The 19,372-nt window shown below is 52.0% G+C and overlaps 9 protein-coding genes across 9 annotated transcripts; 7 read left to right on the top strand and 2 right to left on the bottom strand.

Moving 5' to 3' along the window:
• Window positions 1–713: 713 nt before the first annotated feature.
• On the top strand, window positions 714–2,113 carry DACRYDRAFT_113079 (alpha/beta-hydrolase; the record flags this gene model as incomplete). Its single annotated transcript, XM_040769560.1, has 8 exons — window positions 714–912; window positions 964–1,048; window positions 1,099–1,271; window positions 1,324–1,408; window positions 1,462–1,506; window positions 1,554–1,682; window positions 1,737–1,830; window positions 1,878–2,113. Exons 1-8 carry the CDS (start codon window positions 764–766, stop codon window positions 2,111–2,113), a joined length of 996 nt encoding a protein of 331 aa, XP_040633257.1. The 5' UTR covers window positions 714–763.
• Window positions 2,114–2,843: 730 nt separating this feature from the next.
• DACRYDRAFT_19548 (uncharacterized protein) lies at window positions 2,844–5,722 on the top strand. The gene has a single exon (XM_040771561.1). The coding sequence runs from the start codon at window positions 2,952–2,954 to the stop codon at window positions 5,448–5,450; it is 2,499 nt and encodes an 832-aa protein (XP_040633256.1). The 5' UTR covers window positions 2,844–2,951; the 3' UTR covers window positions 5,451–5,722.
• Window positions 5,723–5,853: 131 nt separating this feature from the next.
• On the top strand, window positions 5,854–7,526 carry DACRYDRAFT_19547 (TFIIB-domain-containing protein). The gene is made up of 4 exons (XM_040771560.1): window positions 5,854–5,986; window positions 6,123–6,397; window positions 6,450–6,454; window positions 6,511–7,526. Exons 2-4 carry the CDS (start codon window positions 6,187–6,189, stop codon window positions 7,369–7,371), a joined length of 1,077 nt encoding a protein of 358 aa, XP_040633255.1. The 5' UTR covers window positions 5,854–5,986; window positions 6,123–6,186; the 3' UTR covers window positions 7,372–7,526.
• Window positions 7,506–8,662, bottom strand: DACRYDRAFT_113076 (RRS1-domain-containing protein; the record flags this gene model as incomplete). Its single annotated transcript, XM_040769559.1, has 4 exons — window positions 7,506–8,031; window positions 8,091–8,425; window positions 8,474–8,569; window positions 8,622–8,662. 4 exons carry the CDS (start codon window positions 8,660–8,662, stop codon window positions 7,568–7,570), a joined length of 936 nt encoding a protein of 311 aa, XP_040633254.1. The 3' UTR covers window positions 7,506–7,567.
• Window positions 8,663–8,890: 228 nt separating this feature from the next.
• DACRYDRAFT_45062 (uncharacterized protein) lies at window positions 8,891–10,659 on the bottom strand (the record flags this gene model as incomplete). The annotated part of the gene is made up of 4 exons (XM_040774621.1): window positions 8,891–9,750; window positions 9,799–10,086; window positions 10,135–10,386; window positions 10,431–10,659. The coding sequence occupies 4 exons, from the start codon at window positions 10,657–10,659 to the stop codon at window positions 8,891–8,893; spliced, it is 1,629 nt and encodes a 542-aa protein (XP_040633253.1).
• Window positions 10,660–10,783: 124 nt separating this feature from the next.
• On the top strand, window positions 10,784–11,907 carry DACRYDRAFT_92392 (type 2A phosphatase activator TIP41; the record flags this gene model as incomplete). Its single annotated transcript, XM_040777068.1, has 5 exons — window positions 10,784–11,109; window positions 11,161–11,269; window positions 11,319–11,465; window positions 11,516–11,677; window positions 11,728–11,907. The coding sequence occupies 5 exons, from the start codon at window positions 10,784–10,786 to the stop codon at window positions 11,905–11,907; spliced, it is 924 nt and encodes a 307-aa protein (XP_040633252.1).
• Window positions 11,908–12,263: 356 nt separating this feature from the next.
• DACRYDRAFT_19545 (uncharacterized protein) lies at window positions 12,264–13,991 on the top strand. The gene is made up of 4 exons (XM_040771559.1): window positions 12,264–12,320; window positions 12,377–12,427; window positions 12,488–12,611; window positions 12,662–13,991. Exons 1-4 carry the CDS (start codon window positions 12,310–12,312, stop codon window positions 13,829–13,831), a joined length of 1,356 nt encoding a protein of 451 aa, XP_040633251.1. The 5' UTR covers window positions 12,264–12,309; the 3' UTR covers window positions 13,832–13,991.
• A 561-nt stretch (window positions 13,992–14,552) lies between these two features.
• Window positions 14,553–15,642, top strand: DACRYDRAFT_19544 (GRIM-19). The gene is made up of 5 exons (XM_040771558.1): window positions 14,553–14,598; window positions 14,647–14,687; window positions 14,746–14,895; window positions 15,207–15,348; window positions 15,406–15,642. The coding sequence occupies exons 2-5, from the start codon at window positions 14,668–14,670 to the stop codon at window positions 15,460–15,462; spliced, it is 369 nt and encodes a 122-aa protein (XP_040633250.1). The 5' UTR covers window positions 14,553–14,598; window positions 14,647–14,667; the 3' UTR covers window positions 15,463–15,642.
• Window positions 15,643–16,269: 627 nt separating this feature from the next.
• Window positions 16,270–19,300, top strand: DACRYDRAFT_19543 (uncharacterized protein). The gene is made up of 4 exons (XM_040771557.1): window positions 16,270–18,163; window positions 18,214–18,407; window positions 18,454–18,786; window positions 18,840–19,300. The coding sequence occupies exons 1-4, from the start codon at window positions 16,672–16,674 to the stop codon at window positions 19,101–19,103; spliced, it is 2,283 nt and encodes a 760-aa protein (XP_040633249.1). The 5' UTR covers window positions 16,270–16,671; the 3' UTR covers window positions 19,104–19,300.
• The last annotated feature ends 72 nt before the right edge of the window (window positions 19,301–19,372 follow it).

Below are 19,372 nucleotides of genomic sequence, written 5' to 3'. Positions count from 1 at the left end.
TCCTGACCCACATTTACGACCAGCCTGGGATGAGTGGGCACGTGGTAATGTTCCGTGCGACTCCATGGACTTGGCGAGAGTTCCACCGATCACACCAGTGACGTGGACCTTTTCAGGGTAGATGAGACATGGTCAGCTTTCTGCATCTTGAACTGTTTTCCCCGCAGGTGACGTCGATGATCTGTCGGCCTTATTGAACCCTTCAATCACAACTCTGGGAACCATTTCTCCCACGCTCGATGCTCCGAAATGCTCTCGACACAAATCCTACAAGATCAGCTCAACATGACCATGACGAACCCACAATGGATGTGGGATCAAGTCTCGTTGCTCCATGGTTGATCAGGGATGCATAGTTCGGGATTAATTTTCCGACGAGAACTCTGCTGATCTGCCAACCGTGCTCTCAACATCGTATACAATGCTCGTCCACATTGTTACCCGCTGAACTACGAACCCTGGGAAGCGTCTAGATAACTGTTCCTCGTACTTCGAAACGAAGTATCATCTCCATGAAACGGGCACGAGGTTTCATGGATTAGTTTCAAGATTATGGAAAGTCCAGACAATGTATTGACAGGGTCCTTCATTGTCACCAAAAACCGGGTTTTCACGACAATCAAGGTACGGAGCCGATGCCGGAATCAACCAACCTTTTAATCATATGCTGTGCAGTCTGCCCTGGGTACTTATAAGAGCAACTCAAGAATGCTCTTGGGCGATCTGTCGATTCATCCCTTCTCATCACCCACGATTGGTAAACATGGATCCCTCCAAACCAGAAACCTTCAACCATCGGACCGATTTGTTGTCCACGGGTCGGACATATCACTTCGTGGATCAAGTCCCTGAGAACTATAAACACGGCGAAACTCCGGTCCTACTTCTCTTGCATGGATTCCCGGATCTGTGGTATTATAACATTTTCTTCGTTCTCAGACGTTTCAATTGAACACGTTGAAGGTATGCTTGGAGAAACCAAATTGGTCCTTGGTGCCGTCATGGATGGCGTGTGATTGCCCCTGATATGCTCGGTTACGGAGGGACGGTGAGTCACCCACACACGTTAGCTTTCTTGCCCTGATTCCCAGATTACAGTCCAAGCCATACGAAGCTTCTGAGTACACGACCGACAAGATATCCAAGGACTTGTCTGCTTTGTTGGATTTCCTGACCCTCGAGCGCGTGATTGTGATCGGTCACGACTGGGGTTCATATGCCGCGGGCAAGTTCTGTCAATGGCAAGGCAATCGCGTCCAGGCCGTTGCTATGTAAACAGCTTTTATCATGACTGAGGGACAAAATATTTACTATTTGCAATAGGCTTGCTGCTCCTCTGATTCCAAGACTACCCGTCTTCCTTTCTCTGGAGGCGATAGCAGAAAAACTGCCGGACTGGAACTACATGGTATACCTTGCACACATTTAACGTTCTTCGAGTACAACTCAAATCTCGCTAAGGTTTTTATGGCCAGCGACCGCTCTCCGGCCCTGTTCGATAAGAATGTGAGTGATATGTCAAGCTCAGCAGTTCATAATCTCATGACGAATAGACTGCGCTCGGAATAGATATTTTGTTCCGTTCGAGTAAGACATGGATAAAAGGTATCACTTCCAACAACGGTTTGGAGAATGTTCTTGAGTCGGGAGAAGCGGGGCGTGGAGATCTGCTAAATGACGAAGTGAGGGTTTCCGTTCTTTCTAAAATCATCTGATTATTTACCACGAAGTCTTAGGAACTTGCGTACTACACTCAGAATCTAGAAGGAGGCTTCAGAGGTCCTACGAACTGGTATCGCGCATTCGAGCTTAGCTGGCAGGTAGAGACAGGTACGAGATCTTCATTTCATTCATCCACGTGCCTAACCTTGCCATAGTTGCAAATGTTAATCAAGTCATTCCGACTGCCTTGCCCGCAGTGTTCGTTCAACCTATGGAGGACCCCACGGCTCCCCAGGGTGCTATCGACGCGATGAAGACTATTGTTCCAGGTTTGGAAATCATTCAATATGAAGGTGCTGGTCACTGGATATTGCTCGATCGTGCCGATGATGTTTCTCGGGACTTGATGGCGTGGATAGATAAAGTCCTGGAGCAGAAAGGCAAGCTATGAGGAAGAAGTTTTACTTGGGAGAGAGAGGAGAACAGAAAGCGGTGCTGGGATAAATTGTTGTAAAGATGCCTGTGAATGAAATTCTCTGGGCTCAATAAGTTTGGTCTAAAACGAACACCTGAGGCTCATTCAAGGCTTTCGTTCTGTTTCGTACCACGACATGCTGATGACAAAGGTTTATTCAGTTAGCACAGCTCTAGGTGCGACTTCTGAAAGGTGGTATCACCATGATCGCGGAAAGGTGATCCCACAGATCGGTCCTGTTCGCGACTGCGCACTACCATCTTGAATACCCAGAGGAGCGGTGACAGTATTGAATGGCGGATCTTGACCGCCAAGTCTGGCCAGTACCGCTGGTGAAAAATATTCTTCGGAGGATGCAAGAGAGGCGTTCTCGCCGAATACCGTTGTCATCGCTGGTCTGCCCCGAGCAAAAAAAAAGGAATACGAGTGAGGAAATGAGTCATTAGTACTACGCTTGCACTTTCTCCGATTGAACTCTTCGGGTCGTAATGAAGGGCGAGAAGATCGGCCAGAACAAAGAATAGTGGAAGCACGGAAGCAACTTCGGTGTGCCAGAACTTTTCGACGCGGTGCAAACCTTCGCTCCTCGCTTGTTGGCAGGGCCACCGGCGCACACGGTATACCCGCCCCTCTCCAGTGACTCGTGTGCGCTGCTTTCTCCCGTCCATCATCTCTATAAACACTAACGACTCTGCATTACCGTAGTATTTATCAAGTCTACGGAAATAATTCATAAGTACGTCAATCGTAGTCTTGACCTGGCTTTCTCTGCTGGCTGATGATCACATTGCAGAAATAGAGCTTTTGCAAAACCATGATTATGGCTACTACATCTGCATCGCCTGTAGACGTCATGCCCAAGCTCGCTCAGCAGACGGCTTCAGTGCCAGATCTGCAACAAACTCAACCTGATGCATCCTCTGCTACTCTTGCGCAGCGGACAAGGAAGGCTCGTTCCGTCCGACACGCCCGCAGGCGCAGAAGGGGAGAGGAGGAGGACAGCGAGGATGAGATTGTGCGAGACGCTGGGAGTGAAAGTGAAAGTGAGCGGGAAGAGTTGGTGGACAGCGAAGAAGAGAGTGATGTGGACGATGTCGAAGAACCCCCAACCTTGGTGCCGTCGGTGAATGGGAAAGCCACGATCAGCACGACTGTCGAGGTTGCTCCATCCGAGTCCACCATCCCCACGGCGACGAAATGGTCGGATATGGTCACTTCGGAGCTTGATGGAGGTGCCGATGCGTCGCTGCCTATCATCGACTTCGCCGAGATGGGATCCGTCACCCCGAGCGCAAGTGCCGCCCCTGTCACGACAGCTCCTGTTCCGAATGAAGTCGAATCGGTATCAGTCAAAGCCTCCGCGTCGACCAGTTCTGGCAAGACGTCGTCCAAAACCGGTCCATCCGCGCGCCAAGCTTACCTTCAAAGACTCGAGAACGACCCCCAATTCATTCCACGCGTGGGCGCGTTCTGGGGCCATGACGATCGTCTGTTAGACAAGGGACTGCGCAGCATGAGTCCATGGTGGCGTGACCGACAGATGGCTTTCCGCGCCCGAGGCGGAATGGGTAGAGGGGGATCTGAGGGCGGATCTAGAGGTCGGGGTCGAGGAAGAGCAGGGGCTGCCTATTACGGCGGCCGTGGGGAGGCGGAGGCTTCTCATACACCTGTCCACGCACCAGCAACGGGCCCAGTGCCCGATACCGAAGCTGTGCCCTCCGCTCTTGAAGCGTCATTAGCAGTCCCTGTACCGGCTCCAGTTCCTCCCCCGCCACCGCCTGCCCACCCCAGTGATCTACCCTGGGGACATGATGGGTATGAAGAACTGAAGCGCACAGACGCAGAGCGTGCAGCCCGTGGTCGTGGTCGGGGCGGATTCCGTGGTCGAGGCGCCGTGCGCGGTGCACCACCGGCTCGCGGTGGCCACGCCGTCCATGGTGCGCCGCGCGCTGCAGTCGTAAGCACGACAAATGCCCCCTCTTCGTTCAAGAACACCCGTGCGGAAAAGCCTTGGACCAAGGATCTTGCTGTTCACCTTTACACAGATCCTACCCTGCAGCCAAAGGACAACCAAGGTGCAGGTATTCGACTAAAATTTCCGGGGAGTCCCAATGAAGGTGTCGTCGTACGTCTACCAGCAACCATCTCCGAACCGGACAGGACCAGGTCACCAGCAAGTGCAAGTAGTGCGATGAAAGGACCTAAAGTCAAGCTACCAAGCGTTCCGAATCCACGATCATTGTCCGGCACCATTTCCGTGGTCGATAACGGTGACTTTGCTCAGACGGTAGGCAGTGGGCCACTCAGCACTCCGCCGTCCGGTAATCTTGTGCTGGAGACTACGGCTGTTCCTGTTCCCAGTGCAACGACAGAACCTGTACCTGTGCCTGAGATCGATACGGTAACCAAGTTGGAGAAGCAATTCCAGAACATTGCCGTCCAGCAACAACAGGTTGCCCCTCAACCACAGTTCAAAGCGATCAATGGCTTTGATCCGACTGCTTTGACAAATGACAAGTCACTCGACATACGTCCTACGCCTACCCAACATCAAACACTGCCACCTCCGCACCTGCAAATTTCGCCTCAGCCGTATCCGCAATACAGCTATGGCGTGGCTTTACCGCCCGGTATTGCAATGGACGAGAATGGTGTATGCTTTGAGGTCGCCACTGGTCGCGTTGTGATCCTTCAACAACCTACACCTTCCCCTATCTACCATCCGCGACCAACGGCACCCCTTCCTGGATTTGTTCCGCATCTACGACCAATGCAGAATCCCTCACCGGAAACATTCACGCCTTCCCCCTTCTCCGATGCTGTACAACCTGCTCTTCCGGATGCCTACTTGTATCCAGACCAGTCGGGGATGCCATATTTCGCACAACGTCGGTCCTCTGGTCCTATATCTATCCGCTCTCCGACGGAACCTCCATCAACCGCCAAGCCAGCATCGTCCGCTGGTCCTCCATCGTCCTCTCTCCTTCGTGCTGCTGTGCATGCTGCACCGTTCCAGCCAAACCGCTCCTTGGTCACCCCTCAGCCGAGTTCTTTCGTTCCCAGGGCTGGATACTTCACCGGGTCGTATGACGTCTCACCGGTACCTCTCACCGGACCATCTGCGTTACCGGATGATCCCGCAATAGTTGGCCGAGATCTGACTTTAACGCAATATGCAACATACTATCCGCCAGAACAGATGTATGCCTACCCGCCAGGTGAGTATGCTTACACCACTTACGGGTATGAGGGTGCTGTTCCTGAAGGCTACGTGCCGCCTGCGGATGGCCGAGGTCCAGCTGTGTACTATTGATCGAGGCTTTCCAGTTTCGTTTCAGCTACATTCTCACCACTTTTTTGCGGTCCACCATATGCATGTCTTGGTGTCCGATGAAAATCCTGCAATACTTGTGTGTCCCATGACAATTGTCCTTCTGCAACTCAAGCTGTACTTCTTTTCGCTACCCTACCCTATCCTATCTTCCGTTCCATCACGCCGTCTAACCCATTCTGTTGTCGGTGTCGAATCTGTACCATGATTGATGTTTGTCCAAAATTCGTACTTTGCACAAATGAGATTCTTTTGTCGCGACCATTGGGAGAAGTGGCTGACTCAGCGTAAAGGTTGACGGAAGCAAATGTCGGAGTGTGAAAGGCTTTAGCGGGGGGGAAATTCAGGCGCCCGCCTGAGGAAGACGACCAGCGCAGGGGTCGTCATCGACCACCACCTTCTCATACCCTTTTGACACTACCCACGTCGTTCCTTCCAGGCTCTAGCACAAAAAAATCAGCTCAAGGCAGCTATAGACGAATAGGGAGGTTCACCCAGGCCTCCTAAGGTACTAGAAGGTAATTATCAGTTTGCTTGGAGCATTATTGGAGGCGGAATGGCCTAGGGAGGTCTTTGCCATAGCGACGGCTGCCTGGCAGAATCTTTTTGCTTGAGATCAGTATCACTCACTCTTCCATTTGCTTGTATCTGTAGGATTCTTGCCGCATTGACTGTCCCCATTCGCTCCTTCTACGATCAATACATAACGACTGCGAGGATGACGGCTATCGTCGCCCCCTATCCAGTCATGTCCACAAGTCCCGTGGCAAAGTCGCAGGACTTCATTCCGGACCTGAATGTTCGCCTCATCTGCCCCGAATGCAAGGATCCTGTCCCCAACATCGTCGAGCAATACTCTTCGGGTGACTTGGTGTGCGGATCTTGTGGGATGGTGTTAGGCGACCGGATTATTGATACAAGGAGCGAATGTGAGTTGCGCCATCCACCCCCCTTTGACAACCCTACTAACAGCGCTTCCAGGGAGGGTAAGTCTACATGTGGCAATATTGGTAAGAGCAGATTTTTCATCGCTTTAATGCAGACATTTGCGAACGAGGAGGGGGATGACCCTTCTCGTGTTGGTGCCGCGTCTGACCCTCTCATGGACGGCATGGAACAGCTCGACACTGTTATCAGCTTCCAGGACGGTGGTTCCGGCCTTGCCCGAGAGCTGCAGCGCGCGTCTGCAAAGACCCAGGCGTTCAAGGACGGCAAGACGATGATGGAGGGCTTCAAGAAGATTTCCCAATTCTGCGACTCCATCTCCCTGCCCAAGGTCATCTCAGACACTGCGAAGCAATTGTACAAACGCGTGGAGGAGGATCGGATCTTGAAAGGCAAGAGGATGGATGCAATTGTCGCTGCTTGCATCTTCATTGCGTGTCGCCAAGGACATGTGCCGCGTACCTTCCGAGAGATCTGCAACATCACAAAGGTGAACAAGAAGGCTCTTGGACAGTGTTACAAAGCCATGGAGGCATACTTCCGCCTGAATGTTAGTGGCGGCGCGACTTCGAGCACGAATCGCGTCGATATACATTTGGCAGGAAGCGGCTCCAAAGCTAGTGCTGAAGAGCTTATTCCACGATTTTGCAACCATCTTGGCCTTCCTGTCAGCCTCGAACGATCATGCGTCCAGATCATCGTCAATGCACGCGAGCAGGGCGTCAATGCTGGACGTAGCCCGATCTCCATTGCTGGTGGCGCTATTTACTTCACGACACATCTACTTGGACAAGCTAAACATGCCCGTGACATCAGCAGAGTTGTTAATGTCAGCGAGAGCACAATCAAGCTTGTCTACAAGGGATTCGTTGCCGCGAAGGAGAAGCTGGTCCCCAAGGAGTGGCTGGATGATGGGAAGGCCAAATGGGACAGGCTGCCCATAGAGACGTCGAAATGAGTCAGCTGCACATGTATGAACACTTTCTATCTCATGACCTTAACCCTGTAGGATGCTTAGTATTGTATGGCTGTCATTTCTACGTCCGCTGGGGTTCTACCCAGCCTCATGTGCATATATGCAGTGTGATTAATTGTAGAACAATGCGCGGTCGTACGACATAGAGAAATAACGCGAACGGAATTGGGCGGGTTAACTACTTCCTCTTCACTCGTCCCTGGCTATCCCTGCGAGGTTGCCCGCCCTTCCGACTTTCGTGACGAATTGCCTTTCGCACATTCAGCACGTCATCATTGTCTCCTTTAGACCTCTTCGACGGTCTGCCGGTGTCCAGCTTAGACATAATTGCAAGGGAAGTCGCTTTCTCAGCTTCAACAGACTTCTCATTCGGGTCGAATTGGCGTTTCACACCACGCAGCTTCGCTTCGCCTTCGAACTTCTTGTCAAACTTGCCCATGCTGGCAGTGCTGACACGAGTCTGAGCGAGATCCCTGTCAAGCTGCACTTTGAGCTTTTCTCTCTCCTGTCCCGGGTTAAGCTGGGAAGTGGAGCTTTTGGCGCGTGCGGCCCGTTGAATATTCTTCAACCGCTGACCCTCATTCTTCGCAATGCGCTTCGTCTTCGCATCACGCGCCTCCTTAACCGGGTCATAGTCCATCGCTGCACAGGCGCGTCAGAAAAATTCAACATACTAAATGACAATTCGAATTGATACTCACGTGCGTTCTGGGGTACCTCGACTAGCCATTGCTCTTCCAGCTCCTTGTTCTTGCCTCCCCGGCCCCAACGATCCCTGAACACTTGCTTCTCCTCGTCCCACACCTTGTTCTCCCTCCTCTTTTTCTGGATGCCCTTTGCAGCAGCGAATTTCTCCCATCTTGTTGGCGGCTTAGGTTTAGGTAAGGGCTTTGCGCGAGGTAAGCTAGTGGTGGGAGGAGGAAGCTGGGCAATGGGACCGTCCGGTGAGGATGTGACGGGTAACGAGAAAAGGTGGTTGATGAGCAGTTGCGCGTTCTCCCGAGCCATTGAATGTAAATATTCTTCCCGTTCATTTCTGGGATTTATTTGAGAGATAGAGCATGGATTGAGAAAAAGAGCGCACTTGTACTCCTCCTCATCCATTGGGTTGGGATCGGTTGCCGTTAGATAGGCAATGTCGATGTCAAGGGGAATGCCCTTCTCAACTTGAATCGATTTTCTGCCCTTTCTATTAGACGTATTTTACAAAGATATGATGGCGTGTGACCTACTGTTTAGAGGCGCCCGCCCGAAGCAAGTCAGAAACGTCCATTGTGAAGAATAGTGAGTCGGATGGTGCGAGCCGTGAAGTCCAGAGGAGGTACCAAGGGTTCTGGGGATTTTAGCACTGCCACTAGCCAGTCCGAACTTTTCCGAGTGGAGTACTCTGCATTTCATAGATAACAAAACCATTACTTAGAAATCGAAACACATATCCTAAACAACGGGCATGAAAGAATAGCCAAGTATATCCGTAAAAGAGAGAATCATGCTCGTATGCCTACTTCTCCGGAACACCATTCACATTTTCCGCAGGAGGCGATGGAGAGGTGCCTTGTGCAGGTGATTTCGATATAGCGCTCCCGGAACGTGCAGCACTACTTGTCCGATTGGGAACAAGAAGACTCTGGAAGAAATTTTGCAACACTTCGTGTTGTGAGCTACCCCCGGGTGAGCCAGGCGTCCTTCCAATAGCCTCTGTTGGACCGACAGGAAGACGTGCTGATCGAGGTGCCGGTGCGACGGGGGGTGGCGCTGACCGGGGCGATATCTCCTTGCCTGGTTGCGGCTCCTCCGTCTCCATCTCCTGCATTGCCTTCTCCACACTGGGTAGATTGAAGCTGCTGCTTCCCATGGGCCCGACAACACCGGTCTCGACCGCTCCGGCCTGTCCACTGACAGCAATAGGCTGCCGGAATGTGGCGCGGGGATCCCGATCCTTTTGGAGTGCTTCGTAGTGGGCAGCGAGGAATGTTTGTTCTGGTTTGGGAATGATAAGAGGGGGTGGTGCTTTGGCCTGAATGTCTTGATGCGGGCCGATGATCTCTCTGAACCAGTCCTGAGCGCCACCACTAGGCCTTCCCTCCGGGGAATCCAAGTCTGTCTCCCACCCCTCGCCCCACCTTCGCACGTCAAAGTCCTCTCGTAATATCTTGATCTTTCCCCAGCTGTCCCATCCAACCGGTATGAGAATGCGATCCCGATCCAAGGCGTTTGCCCGTTGTGCGAACAGGAATGGGTTTCGAGGTAAGGGCTCGTTTGGTGCAACTGGTGTTGGTAGGAAGAGAAGATGCAGGGCGTAAGCTCGCAATGTGGCTAGTGTCTGCGGAGCATGAGTTGTATAGAATAATGCTGCTCCATCTGTGGAAGGGCGTCAGAATGAAATGCCATGGGAGAGGAATGTCTTACATCGCAGACATATTGTTCGCAACACTTGGATGATAGCGTCTTGACGGTCTTCCCACATGCTGTTCTTGGTCAAACCACCTACTATTCCCAAAGATTGGCTTGGGCCGGCTGTCCCGGAAAGACTGTCATCCATCAAGTCCGCCTTAGTACAGACAACCATGATGGGTAAGCCAGCAACGTTGTTAGTGAGCGTTCCGTCTCCTAGCGGTAACAGAGTGCTTGATAGGGAGGCCGGATTTGACGCGTCGGCTGACCCAGGCTCGCTGTAATGCTGTATATGCAGACGTACTGAGAAGAAATGAGGCGGGGAATGGTAGCAGGATAGAAGTCACGCACGTCGCTCTTTCCCCTCATCTCGTAACACATCAAGGTCCCGACCCTTGTCTCCTTCTGCCCAACGCTCTACCCATTTCATCCATTTCTCCAACTGCAGTACAAATGTCCATGGTTGTGTCCAATCAAGCACGATCATGACAAGAGTGTGAGGTAAGCTAGTTCGTGGTGGGAGGAAGTGGTCCACTAGGGCAAGATGCGAAGGTGCAGATGATGGGACGCTGTAGACCGACAATCTGGCCAGAGTGTCTACGCCTTTCAATGAGGTCACAACAAAGAAGTACTAAGCGTATGATCACCTTCATCAGCATCATCCTTCACGTCTGCCCAACCATACCCGAGGGCAAAGTCACCGCTCTGGTCATCATCCTCGGTCTTGCGTAGGAGGGCGCGAACGAGCGTGCTCTTTCCCGTGTGTTCCTCTCCAAGTATCAAAACGTTTTTTGATGGTATTGAGCGAGTAGCTGAGACTGAGTTAAGAATAGAGGACCATAATTCTTGCACGGGAGAGGAAGATCGCACGCTCATTGTCGTCGAGATCTATCACTAGTACTACGCGTCGCTGGGAGGTAGAAAATGCGACCCTTACACGCGTTGCAGCGAGCCAGCCAACGAGCACTTCCAATCCTCGTGCGACCATCAAAGACCCAACATGACTACAACATCCCCTGAAATACCCTCTCATCATGTCGATGAAACGGGAGTGAACAAGTCCATTACGATACATGGATGGAAAATTACGACCACTTCTACTTCAATCTCCAATGCTTCCGAGCTTGATTCTTTGCAGAGAGAACTCGATCTGACACTGCCAGAGATGACCTTTGGCCATAATTCTGTCGTTCTGAGCCACGAGGCGTCTGGATGGACCTACACATTTGACACCAAAGGAGCCCTGAAGCAGGTGTGCAATAAGGAACTGGGACCAGGCGATGGAGGAGTGAAAGTAGGACATGCGGAGGCTTGGGCAAGCACAAGGTAAGCGGACAGAAGGACGAATGTTTGAACTTCTGACGAGGCACAAGACAGGACTGTGCCCAATTCACTCACTCCTGTTTCTGAGATGACTGTCGCGAAACCGTATGACTGGACGTACACTACAATGTATGCTGGGCATGCTTCCACATCCACACCCCAAGTACGTGGAACCGCTCATACGACCAACCAAAAGTTTACAAGTCACACAGTGGCTACCGGCTGATCCTGAAGATTCGTCACAGTCAATACCAATGGCCACCTTGACAAAGCCGGACCCGATCCTGTATTATGCAGCCACGCAGCTGTTCGAAGACGAGCTACACGACAACGGAGCTTCCATGTACATCATTCGAGTTGTAAGCGCGGATATTGGTGTTTCATAACATAACCTCAAATTTACGTCTAGCGTGTAATGCCGACATGCTTCTTTCTTCTTGGCCGCTTTTCGCTTCGAGTCGATCACGTGTTATTTCGGCAGCACGATACCCGGCTCTTTCATGATTTCTCCTCCAACATGCTGATTCGAGAAACGGCCGGATGGGAGGCTCCATATGAAACCATACGTGCGGTAAGCTCACAAGTGAATCGGTTCTGTTCCACAACTGGAGGTTCGTACAGCGCCTGCCGAACCCAGATGACCGCACGAGGTTGACGGACACCCAATGGGTGGCCAGCATTTTCAATGAACTGCCCACGAGAATCACCCAGAACAAGCGCTCGGGTGGAGGAACGGGATGGCGAGGATTGACACGGAGAGTTGAGACCATACTGTTGGGTCGGGATACCCAAGAGATGTAGCTCCGCTGTCCTCCGGGCGTTCCTTTTGAAAGAAGCATCACCTCCAATCTAGATTGCTGTGCTGATTGTTGAAATGTAAGTCAATAGGCGCCGGCTCACATTTCAGGATTCTGTCTTCTGACAAAAAAAAAAAAAAAAAACTCCCCATGGATGGAATGAGACTTCATTGTATCGTGTGAGATTTTTCAGCCAAAAGTATCAAGTGTGACACGTACATATATAACCCAGAAGAGGTGCGATTGCGGCCAACACGCGTCTGTGGAGAAAGTGTTTCGGAGGTAAATCTGGTGCCGATATTATTGTCGCCACTCTTCAGTTGGCCTTTTCTGCTCCGTCTTTTGTCCATAACGATATTACACCGTTTCTTTCATCTTTGAACGTCTTTCTTATTCCGTATTTACAATGGGAAAATGGTTCGCGTATTATCTTGCTATCATAAATCCGGTATACTGATTGCTCCGAAACGCAGGACGCAGCTACATGTGGAAACTGTCTTGACAGACAAAATGCGGTCGATGGTGTATGTGCCATCCCAATGCTCAGTTGCCCATCGAGTTTAACAATCTCTATCGCCATCCAGACATTCTGTGATGCAGGACATCAAACTGAATGAATTTGATCCACCCATGTCTTTCGATGCGTTTGTGGAACATCTTGACACCAACAATGCGTTTGTGAGGCAGTTGGTGGAGCTGATGGTCATGGTCCGTTCAAATGTCATTGCGCTTAGAATACCCTTTGACTTCCATTTCAGGAAACTGCAGATACGCGTAAATATCCTCGACATTCAGAGTCCACACACATCTCTGGCCGCACCTTCAATAAGTTGCAATTCTTGAGCTCCAGATATCACGTCAGTGGGTCTCGGCGCTCGAGCACGCGGAGATCAGAAATTGTACCGCCTATCGATACCGAGCGGGTAGCGAGAATACCAGACCTGGCAAACGCCGGATGGACAGATCTCGCTGAAGAGATTGCGCATGACGAAGAAATGCTCGAACTATCTCTTGGGGACTTTCCACTGGCGACCGGTGGTCTTGGTGGTCGCTACGAACTGATGCTCCAAGATGGTGTCGATCTAGATGCTAGCATACCCAGGCGGCGTCAGGCGACAACTCCTCCGTGGAACGCCTCCATCCCCCCACTGAATGATGGTACCTCGAGCACAACCGGCCTGGATGCCACGTTACTCGGCCGCTTACGGGGTAGTACTCCCAATCCAACATCGCCACCCAGCACTGGTCCTATGCGACAACAATCTTCTCGAAGACCTCCTCGAGGGAGAATGGTCGATTTTAACGAATACACCGGTCGTCTGCGAGCGGCTCGCAGAGCTCACGATGGTCGACCACGCACGGCCTCTGGTGACTTTATAGAGGAAGATAATGCTATTGCGTCCCCTATATCGCATGCATATCGCGTGGATTCCTCCACAGACGCTTACCGCGATGGGCCGTCTGACAACGATGATCCTCTCGAGCCTTTCATTCGTCCACGCCCATACAGGCAAGCTCCGAGCTCACACGACTATGCCACGCTGGAGTCTGCTGTACGGCGGCACCTTATATCTGGTCGACTCCGTCGCGGTGGCATCCCACCACCAGAAAACATTGCCGATATTGCCGCCTTTCAGAACTCTACGCATTTGACAGTCGGTTCAGGTGTAACAGCACCAAGATCCATTATTGATGGTTCTCCGACCACGTTTCTTCGCTCCCCCTCGCCCCTCATCAGCCTTTTTGAAGGCAACGAGCACATTCTTAATGGGCACAGGAGTCATTCCTTTGCTCCATCGTCTACCGCCGCAAGAACAGAGGCTACTCATCTGGCTACGCTTCGTTCCAGTACTCCGGGCTCTGTCGGTGCCGCCGAAGGCGAAACTACAAGTTCTTCCGGTCCTGTGGGTGCGCCTGAGTGGGCATAAGGCCGCTCACCGTTGCCTTGTACTTGCTGCATCTCTTTCTCCAAAAACGGCGCCGACTGCCCCAGCCCCATTGCTTGGCAATTTTTTTCATTCCAGGAGGAACTGTGCTTGTATGCTTGTTCTGCCTTTTAAAAGTGTGCTCAATTACGAGAGCCATCCTCTTCTGTATACTTCAACTGTTGTAGTCGGTATGTATGATTTGCTGTTGTGCAATGTGTTCCACGCCGACTGTGACACATGGAACTTCAATGGTAGGGTGAACATAGTCCCTGCAACCATGGGGCTAGGGGAAGTCCGGCTTTCTATAATTTACTTCTGAATGGTCTAAGCTGAGAAACTACGCGGAGACCGGTGTCTTTAGAAATTAGTGTTTCCCAATCACAAACGTAATGCTACGATTCCAGCCTCACTCGATATTGATCGTATAATCAAAGCCATGATTTCTGCTCCTGGCGGTAGGGACTGCTCCTTACAAACCAACACGCTCTCCGTACACCTTTATTTCAAGTGAGCACGGCGGTGCTCAGCAAGGTGGAGTCTAGGACCACGTGGGGACAGGACCGGGCGACTGTCAACACCTAGGCAGCCACCGCTTCTGTGACTCTCAAAAGCGCTTCTTGCATGTTTCGGAAGCAAAGACGACGATGCCGGGCGGCGCCGGGATCACCGACACCGCCGACAGAGCACAGAACCCTTGCTACCGCCACTCTGTCGCATTACCTCTGTCCACCTGCTATTGTCGAGTTAACTGTCAGATTTGACAATCGGTGTGTAACTCCTCTCATGATTCATATATATAATTGAACGTTGTTCAGGTCATTTGACGGTCTCTCAAGATGTCCGTCCCCTACAGACAGTACGTATGCAGCAGGAGTGCACAGAGTGCAAAGACTGATGATCCTTTCTTTGTGTAGGGACATGCCCCCTACGGGTGGGTTCGAGGCAATTCGATACAAGCGTTACCTGCCATACAAGGGACCCAGTGGTGCTGTGATCTTTGGCGCCTTCTTCCTTGTCTCGGCCTATGGATTGTACCGGGTCGGGATGGGCAACAGAGAGAAGCGGTAAGTCCCCATGCCCACGCGCGCATACGTGCTGTTCCCATCGTCCGACTCCTCGCATGGATTTTCGGCGCCCGATCGATGGAATCCTTCCACCGGTTGGACTTTGGCCTTCTGTGTCAGCGCACACTGTGAAATTAATGGGCGTGGCCGGGGATTGCCAGCCCGGAACGGATGGCCTTACTGGCGGCACACGTTTGCCGATGACAACCGGACTCAATCAGCATCTGGGCCCCATTATCGATCATCATTGCTTTTCCCTGATATCATCCTCCTTTCCTCTAGAACCTTGCTGATCAAGGGTCTTTCTCCAGAGAGCTGCTTCGGGAAAAGCAATGGGCGCGTATCCACCTCGTCCCCATTCTCATGGCTGAGGCCGACCGAAACCTGGTTCGACGTGAATATGTTGCGTTGGAAAGGGAAAAGGAGCTGATGAAGAATGTAAAGGGTTGGCAGGTGAGTCCTGATTACGCTGTGTGGTGTAAAGGTGATTCTCAAGGCCACGTTCCGCAGCCTGGCGGCAAGGTGTATCATTCGGACAAGTACATACCGCCGAGCATTCAAATTTAAGGACGGGGTAGCCGACCCGTGCCTTTCTTTCCATACAATGAATGGGATATTGATGATATGACCAAGCACCTATCGGACGGATCGTGCCGGAGGTGGAACGCCGCCCGGTGGAGGGAGGGAATAGTTCCGAACCTTCTTCGAGCGGGCGCACGATTGTGAAATTGACCGGATTGAGTTTTGCGCAGGTGAAGTGGCCAAAACTAGTGTGTCAATGTGTGGGGAGTGGAGGAACAACGAGGGGCGTGAGTCGCCACAAACCACAAATGTGTGATAAATTCTCAGCCTAGGATGAGACGGTCTCGAGCGATGTACCAGGGGGAAAAGCGAGAACCGGGGAATGTACTTGCGTAGCTGACAGAGAAGCATGAGCGCTGGGGCGATTGGTGTCATCGAGTGCCTCTCACGATCGGGGTGGGAGGCTAAAAAGGCAAGCCCTGACGGTGACGGCCGGGCTCGGAGAATAAATGTAATCCGTGGGCGCCGGATCAATCGTGGACACATTACGTATGGAGGAGCCAGGAGTGGGAAATGCGGGGCCGAGTAATTGTTTTTGATGGCCGGATATTGGAAGTGTACCCCGATGGGGCGCCGATATGACACAGAGGCAGCGACAGACATATTATAGACACGGAGAATTAAGAGACTGTGGTGGTGAACCCCTCTCAAAAGGTGTTGTGTGTGGTGGTGGTCAGGCGATGTCGTAAAAGAGCAAAACAGCGCTGAGCGAGAATAGGGTCCGCGCATATGTAAAGAGCGAGAAAGGGCGCGGGAACAAGTTTCTTGTTGAGAAGTCGGGGTTGTGCTGGTGCTTTCGTGTCAGGCGCTGAGGAAGAAAGAAAGAAGCCAATTACTGCAAACCTACAGCGCGTTGGCTTATTCCTCTGGTCGGCGACCCTGTCAACTCTGTCTGACCTTGGTTCCCAGGCCTTTCTTTCTCCTTGGACGTCGCTCATGGGAGGATACTTATTCCCATCCACGTCCCGATCTACCCAGATCTCTCTTTCCCTTTCTCCCCTCCTCAGGCAATTCTCTCTCACACTTGCTACTGTATTCTGTCTTTTATCGTCGCCAGCACCTCTTGTTTGCTCCAGCAGCTCGGATCCAGCTTCGGTGTCGACGCGAACATTACCTCGCCACATTCCTGAGCTTCTGCGCCCGTGGCCTTCCCGCTGTCGTCGCATTCGTCTGCCAGAATTCCCGCGTACCGCCATGGCGTCAACTTTCGGCCCTAAAGCGGCACTTCATCCTTGTTCCACCCAGTTTGATTCGATCCACGTTTCCCGGCACACATGGATTCCTCAGTACCAGCAGCCATCGATAGATTTAGCCCCTATTGACGGGCCTCGCGCAACGATATCAGCCGGAACCTACCCTAATCAACAACAGACGCTCGCCGCAAGTTCCCATTTGCCCTTTGTCCATGGTCACGCTGAAATCCACTCTCCCCAATACCCATTTCCAACCTTTGCAATTGGAATGAACGCTCTGCCTCCTACGCTCTCTCCAATGGTCTCCCCAATAGTATCCAGGCCGTGGCCTTCGCAAGTCTTTGCTCCAAACGATACCGCGGCACCAGCGGATGTTTGTATGTCGCCCGCCTCCTCGCACAGCTCGGTGAGGGCGTCGAGCACCCCTCCTTCTTTCAGTGATCTCGACGATGCGGATAAAGAGCCATACATACAATTTCACGCTGCATTCGTTGCGTATGACAAGCAAAAACAGGAAAAGCTAGGCCCGCGCGTTGTACCTTTCCCCGATGAGTCACGACAAAGATTGAAGGAACTGGCGACTGATGCGTTGTTCACACTCAACATCGAAGATCTCTCCCCCTTTTCGCCTAACGGAGATGAACACTCTTTCAATCTCCCAAGCGTGCCACCCGTCTCTGCTGCAACTTTCGCTGCTGCCCTCCCGGAGTATCCGATCGTTCAAGAAGATACCTATCCTCCTCAGCCGGCACAGCAGGAGGTTCATACCCGCATCGATGTGCCGATGACCATCTGCGAGTACCGGCAAGCGCCAGTCTCGCCGCTCCAACCTGACCCGACTTTCTTCCGCATCCCACCTACTGCTCAACCGGCTCAACATCACGCATCTTCCCCGATCTTTCAAGCCCATGATCCCGAATCTGTTCAATACTCGCATCATGTTTCATTCATGGTGAACAACCCGCGAAATGATGTTGGATTCATCTCCTCTTACCCTGTCGTCTCACAGCTGCCCGCGCTTCCTCGGCGGCCATTCACAGCAGGCGCGGCCCTTTCACAGTCCCCTCCCCTTGCGACCAACGCGCCGCATTCCTTGCTACCCTCGCCGGTCGACCCATGTCCCCCTCGACCCACGACCGCCCCATCTTCCCTTCCCTACGAGTTCAAAATACCCGCTGCTCCGGTACAAGAAGGGCTAGCGCCAGCCAATTTCCTGCCAGATTTCGACCTATCTTCTCCACCTCGTGCCGAAATTGGTCTTTCGGCTGCGTCCCACCACTCCGCTTGTACGGTTGGTGCAACCGTATCACCTATATCGAGACCAACTAGCCCTTGGCCAAGCCAACAGCCCAGGAATCGCAAATCCTACACTACAAGTGCGAAGGCGGGCGCCATCAAGTCGGAAGTTGTCGCTGGGAAAAAGCCTCGCGGGAGGAAGAAAAAAGAGGAGAAACCGGAACCCGAGAAGGGCAAGAAGGTCAACGAAGATGCAGGTAGGTCCCCCTCCTCTTTCCAACCTGAGCCAAGTGCTGACCTTTTTAAGCACCACGGCGGCCAGAAATCAAAGCTCCAAAACGGCCAGCTTCTGCCTGGCAGCTCTTTTTCCAGCACTGGGTCAAGCAGCATATGGGCGTGCCGAGAAAATACGATGGTGAGGATGCCGATCGGATGTCGGTGCATCACGAAGCGAAGCTAGCTTCTGACATGTATCACGATATTCCGGAAGACGAAAAAGAGGTGAGATTGCGCCCCATCCATCCAGGATTTGTCTGACCACCACTAGGCGTGGGAGGAAAGGGCTAAGGAGGAGAAGAGAAAGTATGATAAAGCCCTTGCTGCGTGGGAAAGAACACTGCGGCCAGAACTCATCAAAGCGGAGAATCAGTTCCGTGCTCACTCCAGGCGGCACGGTTACAATGGGAAGAAATTCTCCAAGACTAACATGAAGAATCCCAACATCCCCCCGAAACCTCTGAGCGCCTTCTTCCTGTACTCAAAGGAAATCAAAGACACTCCGGAACTCACTCAGAGGATTTTTGGCTCTGAAACAGAGGCGAAGGCGCGTGCCAAATTGGCTGCTGCTAGTTGGCGGGCCATGACTCCGGCGGAGAAACAGGTGCGGTTTAGCAAACATCCACGTCTAAAATCAGAGTTAACCATTGTGTATAGATATATCTTGACAAGGCGGCGGAGAATAAGGCAGTATGGGATGAGACACGGGGTGTCTACGAAGAAATGACAAAGGAACTTCCTGACGGTGTCGAAATGCCGCCCTTCCCCACCTTGCAGGAGGCACGTGAGTGGATGCAGAGGAGGACCGCACGACTGTCTGCCACAGTCCGCACAACCGCACAGGTGGTACACTCTCAGGGCGGAAACCAGCCCATTGCAGCCGAGTCAGCCAAGCCTCGTTCATCTCCGATAAAGGCTTGAGTTGTTCGGTTACTGACTCGAGTCTCATACATTTTTTGGTTGGTTCATTGGCCTTTGCTTTTCTTTTCGGTGACATATCAATTTGTTGTATTCCTTGACCATTTTTTCTGTTTGTGCCTGATTGTGACGACTGCATAGCTACCGAAATCTGTAGCGCCATCAATATTGGAAATATCAAATGAAAGTAGAATTTCAAGGGTGAATGTTATTGGTGGTACAGAGTACTTCAGGTGCTCCGCACGAACACCGACAATTAACATTAGGTATGA

Source organism: Dacryopinax primogenitus (genome assembly GCF_000292625.1).
Source record: "Dacryopinax primogenitus strain DJM-731 SS1 chromosome Unknown DACRYscaffold_1, whole genome shotgun sequence".
Classification (NCBI taxonomy): domain Eukaryota; kingdom Fungi; phylum Basidiomycota; class Dacrymycetes; order Dacrymycetales; family Dacrymycetaceae; genus Dacryopinax; species Dacryopinax primogenitus.
The sequence above is the reverse complement of the archived record's forward strand: the minus strand, read 5'-3'. Positions and strand labels throughout refer to the sequence as shown.

What these genes read in the sequence shown, in the direction of transcription:
- DACRYDRAFT_19544 (XM_040771558.1), top strand. Translation starts at nt 14,668, where the DNA reads ATGTCCGTCCCCTACAGACA. An exon ending in ATGTCCGTCCCCTACAGACA is followed by an intron (nt 14,688 to 14,745) that starts GTACGTATGCAG and finishes TTCTTTGTGTAG; the next exon opens with GGACATGCCCCCTACGGGTG. An exon ending in ATGGGCAACAGAGAGAAGCG is followed by an intron (nt 14,896 to 15,206) that starts GTAAGTCCCCAT and finishes GTCTTTCTCCAG; the next exon opens with AGAGCTGCTTCGGGAAAAGC.
- DACRYDRAFT_19548 (XM_040771561.1), top strand. Translation starts at nt 2,952, where the DNA reads ATGATTATGGCTACTACATCTGCATCGCCTGTAGACGTCATGCCCAAG.
- DACRYDRAFT_19543 (XM_040771557.1), top strand. Translation starts at nt 16,672, where the DNA reads ATGGCGTCAACTTTCGGCCCTAAAGCGGCACTTCATCCTTGTTCCACC. An exon ending in GAAGGTCAACGAAGATGCAG is followed by an intron (nt 18,164 to 18,213) that starts GTAGGTCCCCCT and finishes GACCTTTTTAAG; the next exon opens with CACCACGGCGGCCAGAAATC. An exon ending in TGACTCCGGCGGAGAAACAG is followed by an intron (nt 18,787 to 18,839) that starts GTGCGGTTTAGC and finishes CATTGTGTATAG; the next exon opens with ATATATCTTGACAAGGCGGC.
- DACRYDRAFT_19545 (XM_040771559.1), top strand. An exon ending in GACAAAATGCGGTCGATGGT is followed by an intron (nt 12,428 to 12,487) that starts GTATGTGCCATC and finishes ATCGCCATCCAG; the next exon opens with ACATTCTGTGATGCAGGACA. An exon ending in TGGTGGAGCTGATGGTCATG is followed by an intron (nt 12,612 to 12,661) that starts GTCCGTTCAAAT and finishes CTTCCATTTCAG; the next exon opens with GAAACTGCAGATACGCGTAA.
- DACRYDRAFT_19547 (XM_040771560.1), top strand. Translation starts at nt 6,187, where the DNA reads ATGACGGCTATCGTCGCCCCCTATCCAGTCATGTCCACAAGTCCCGTG.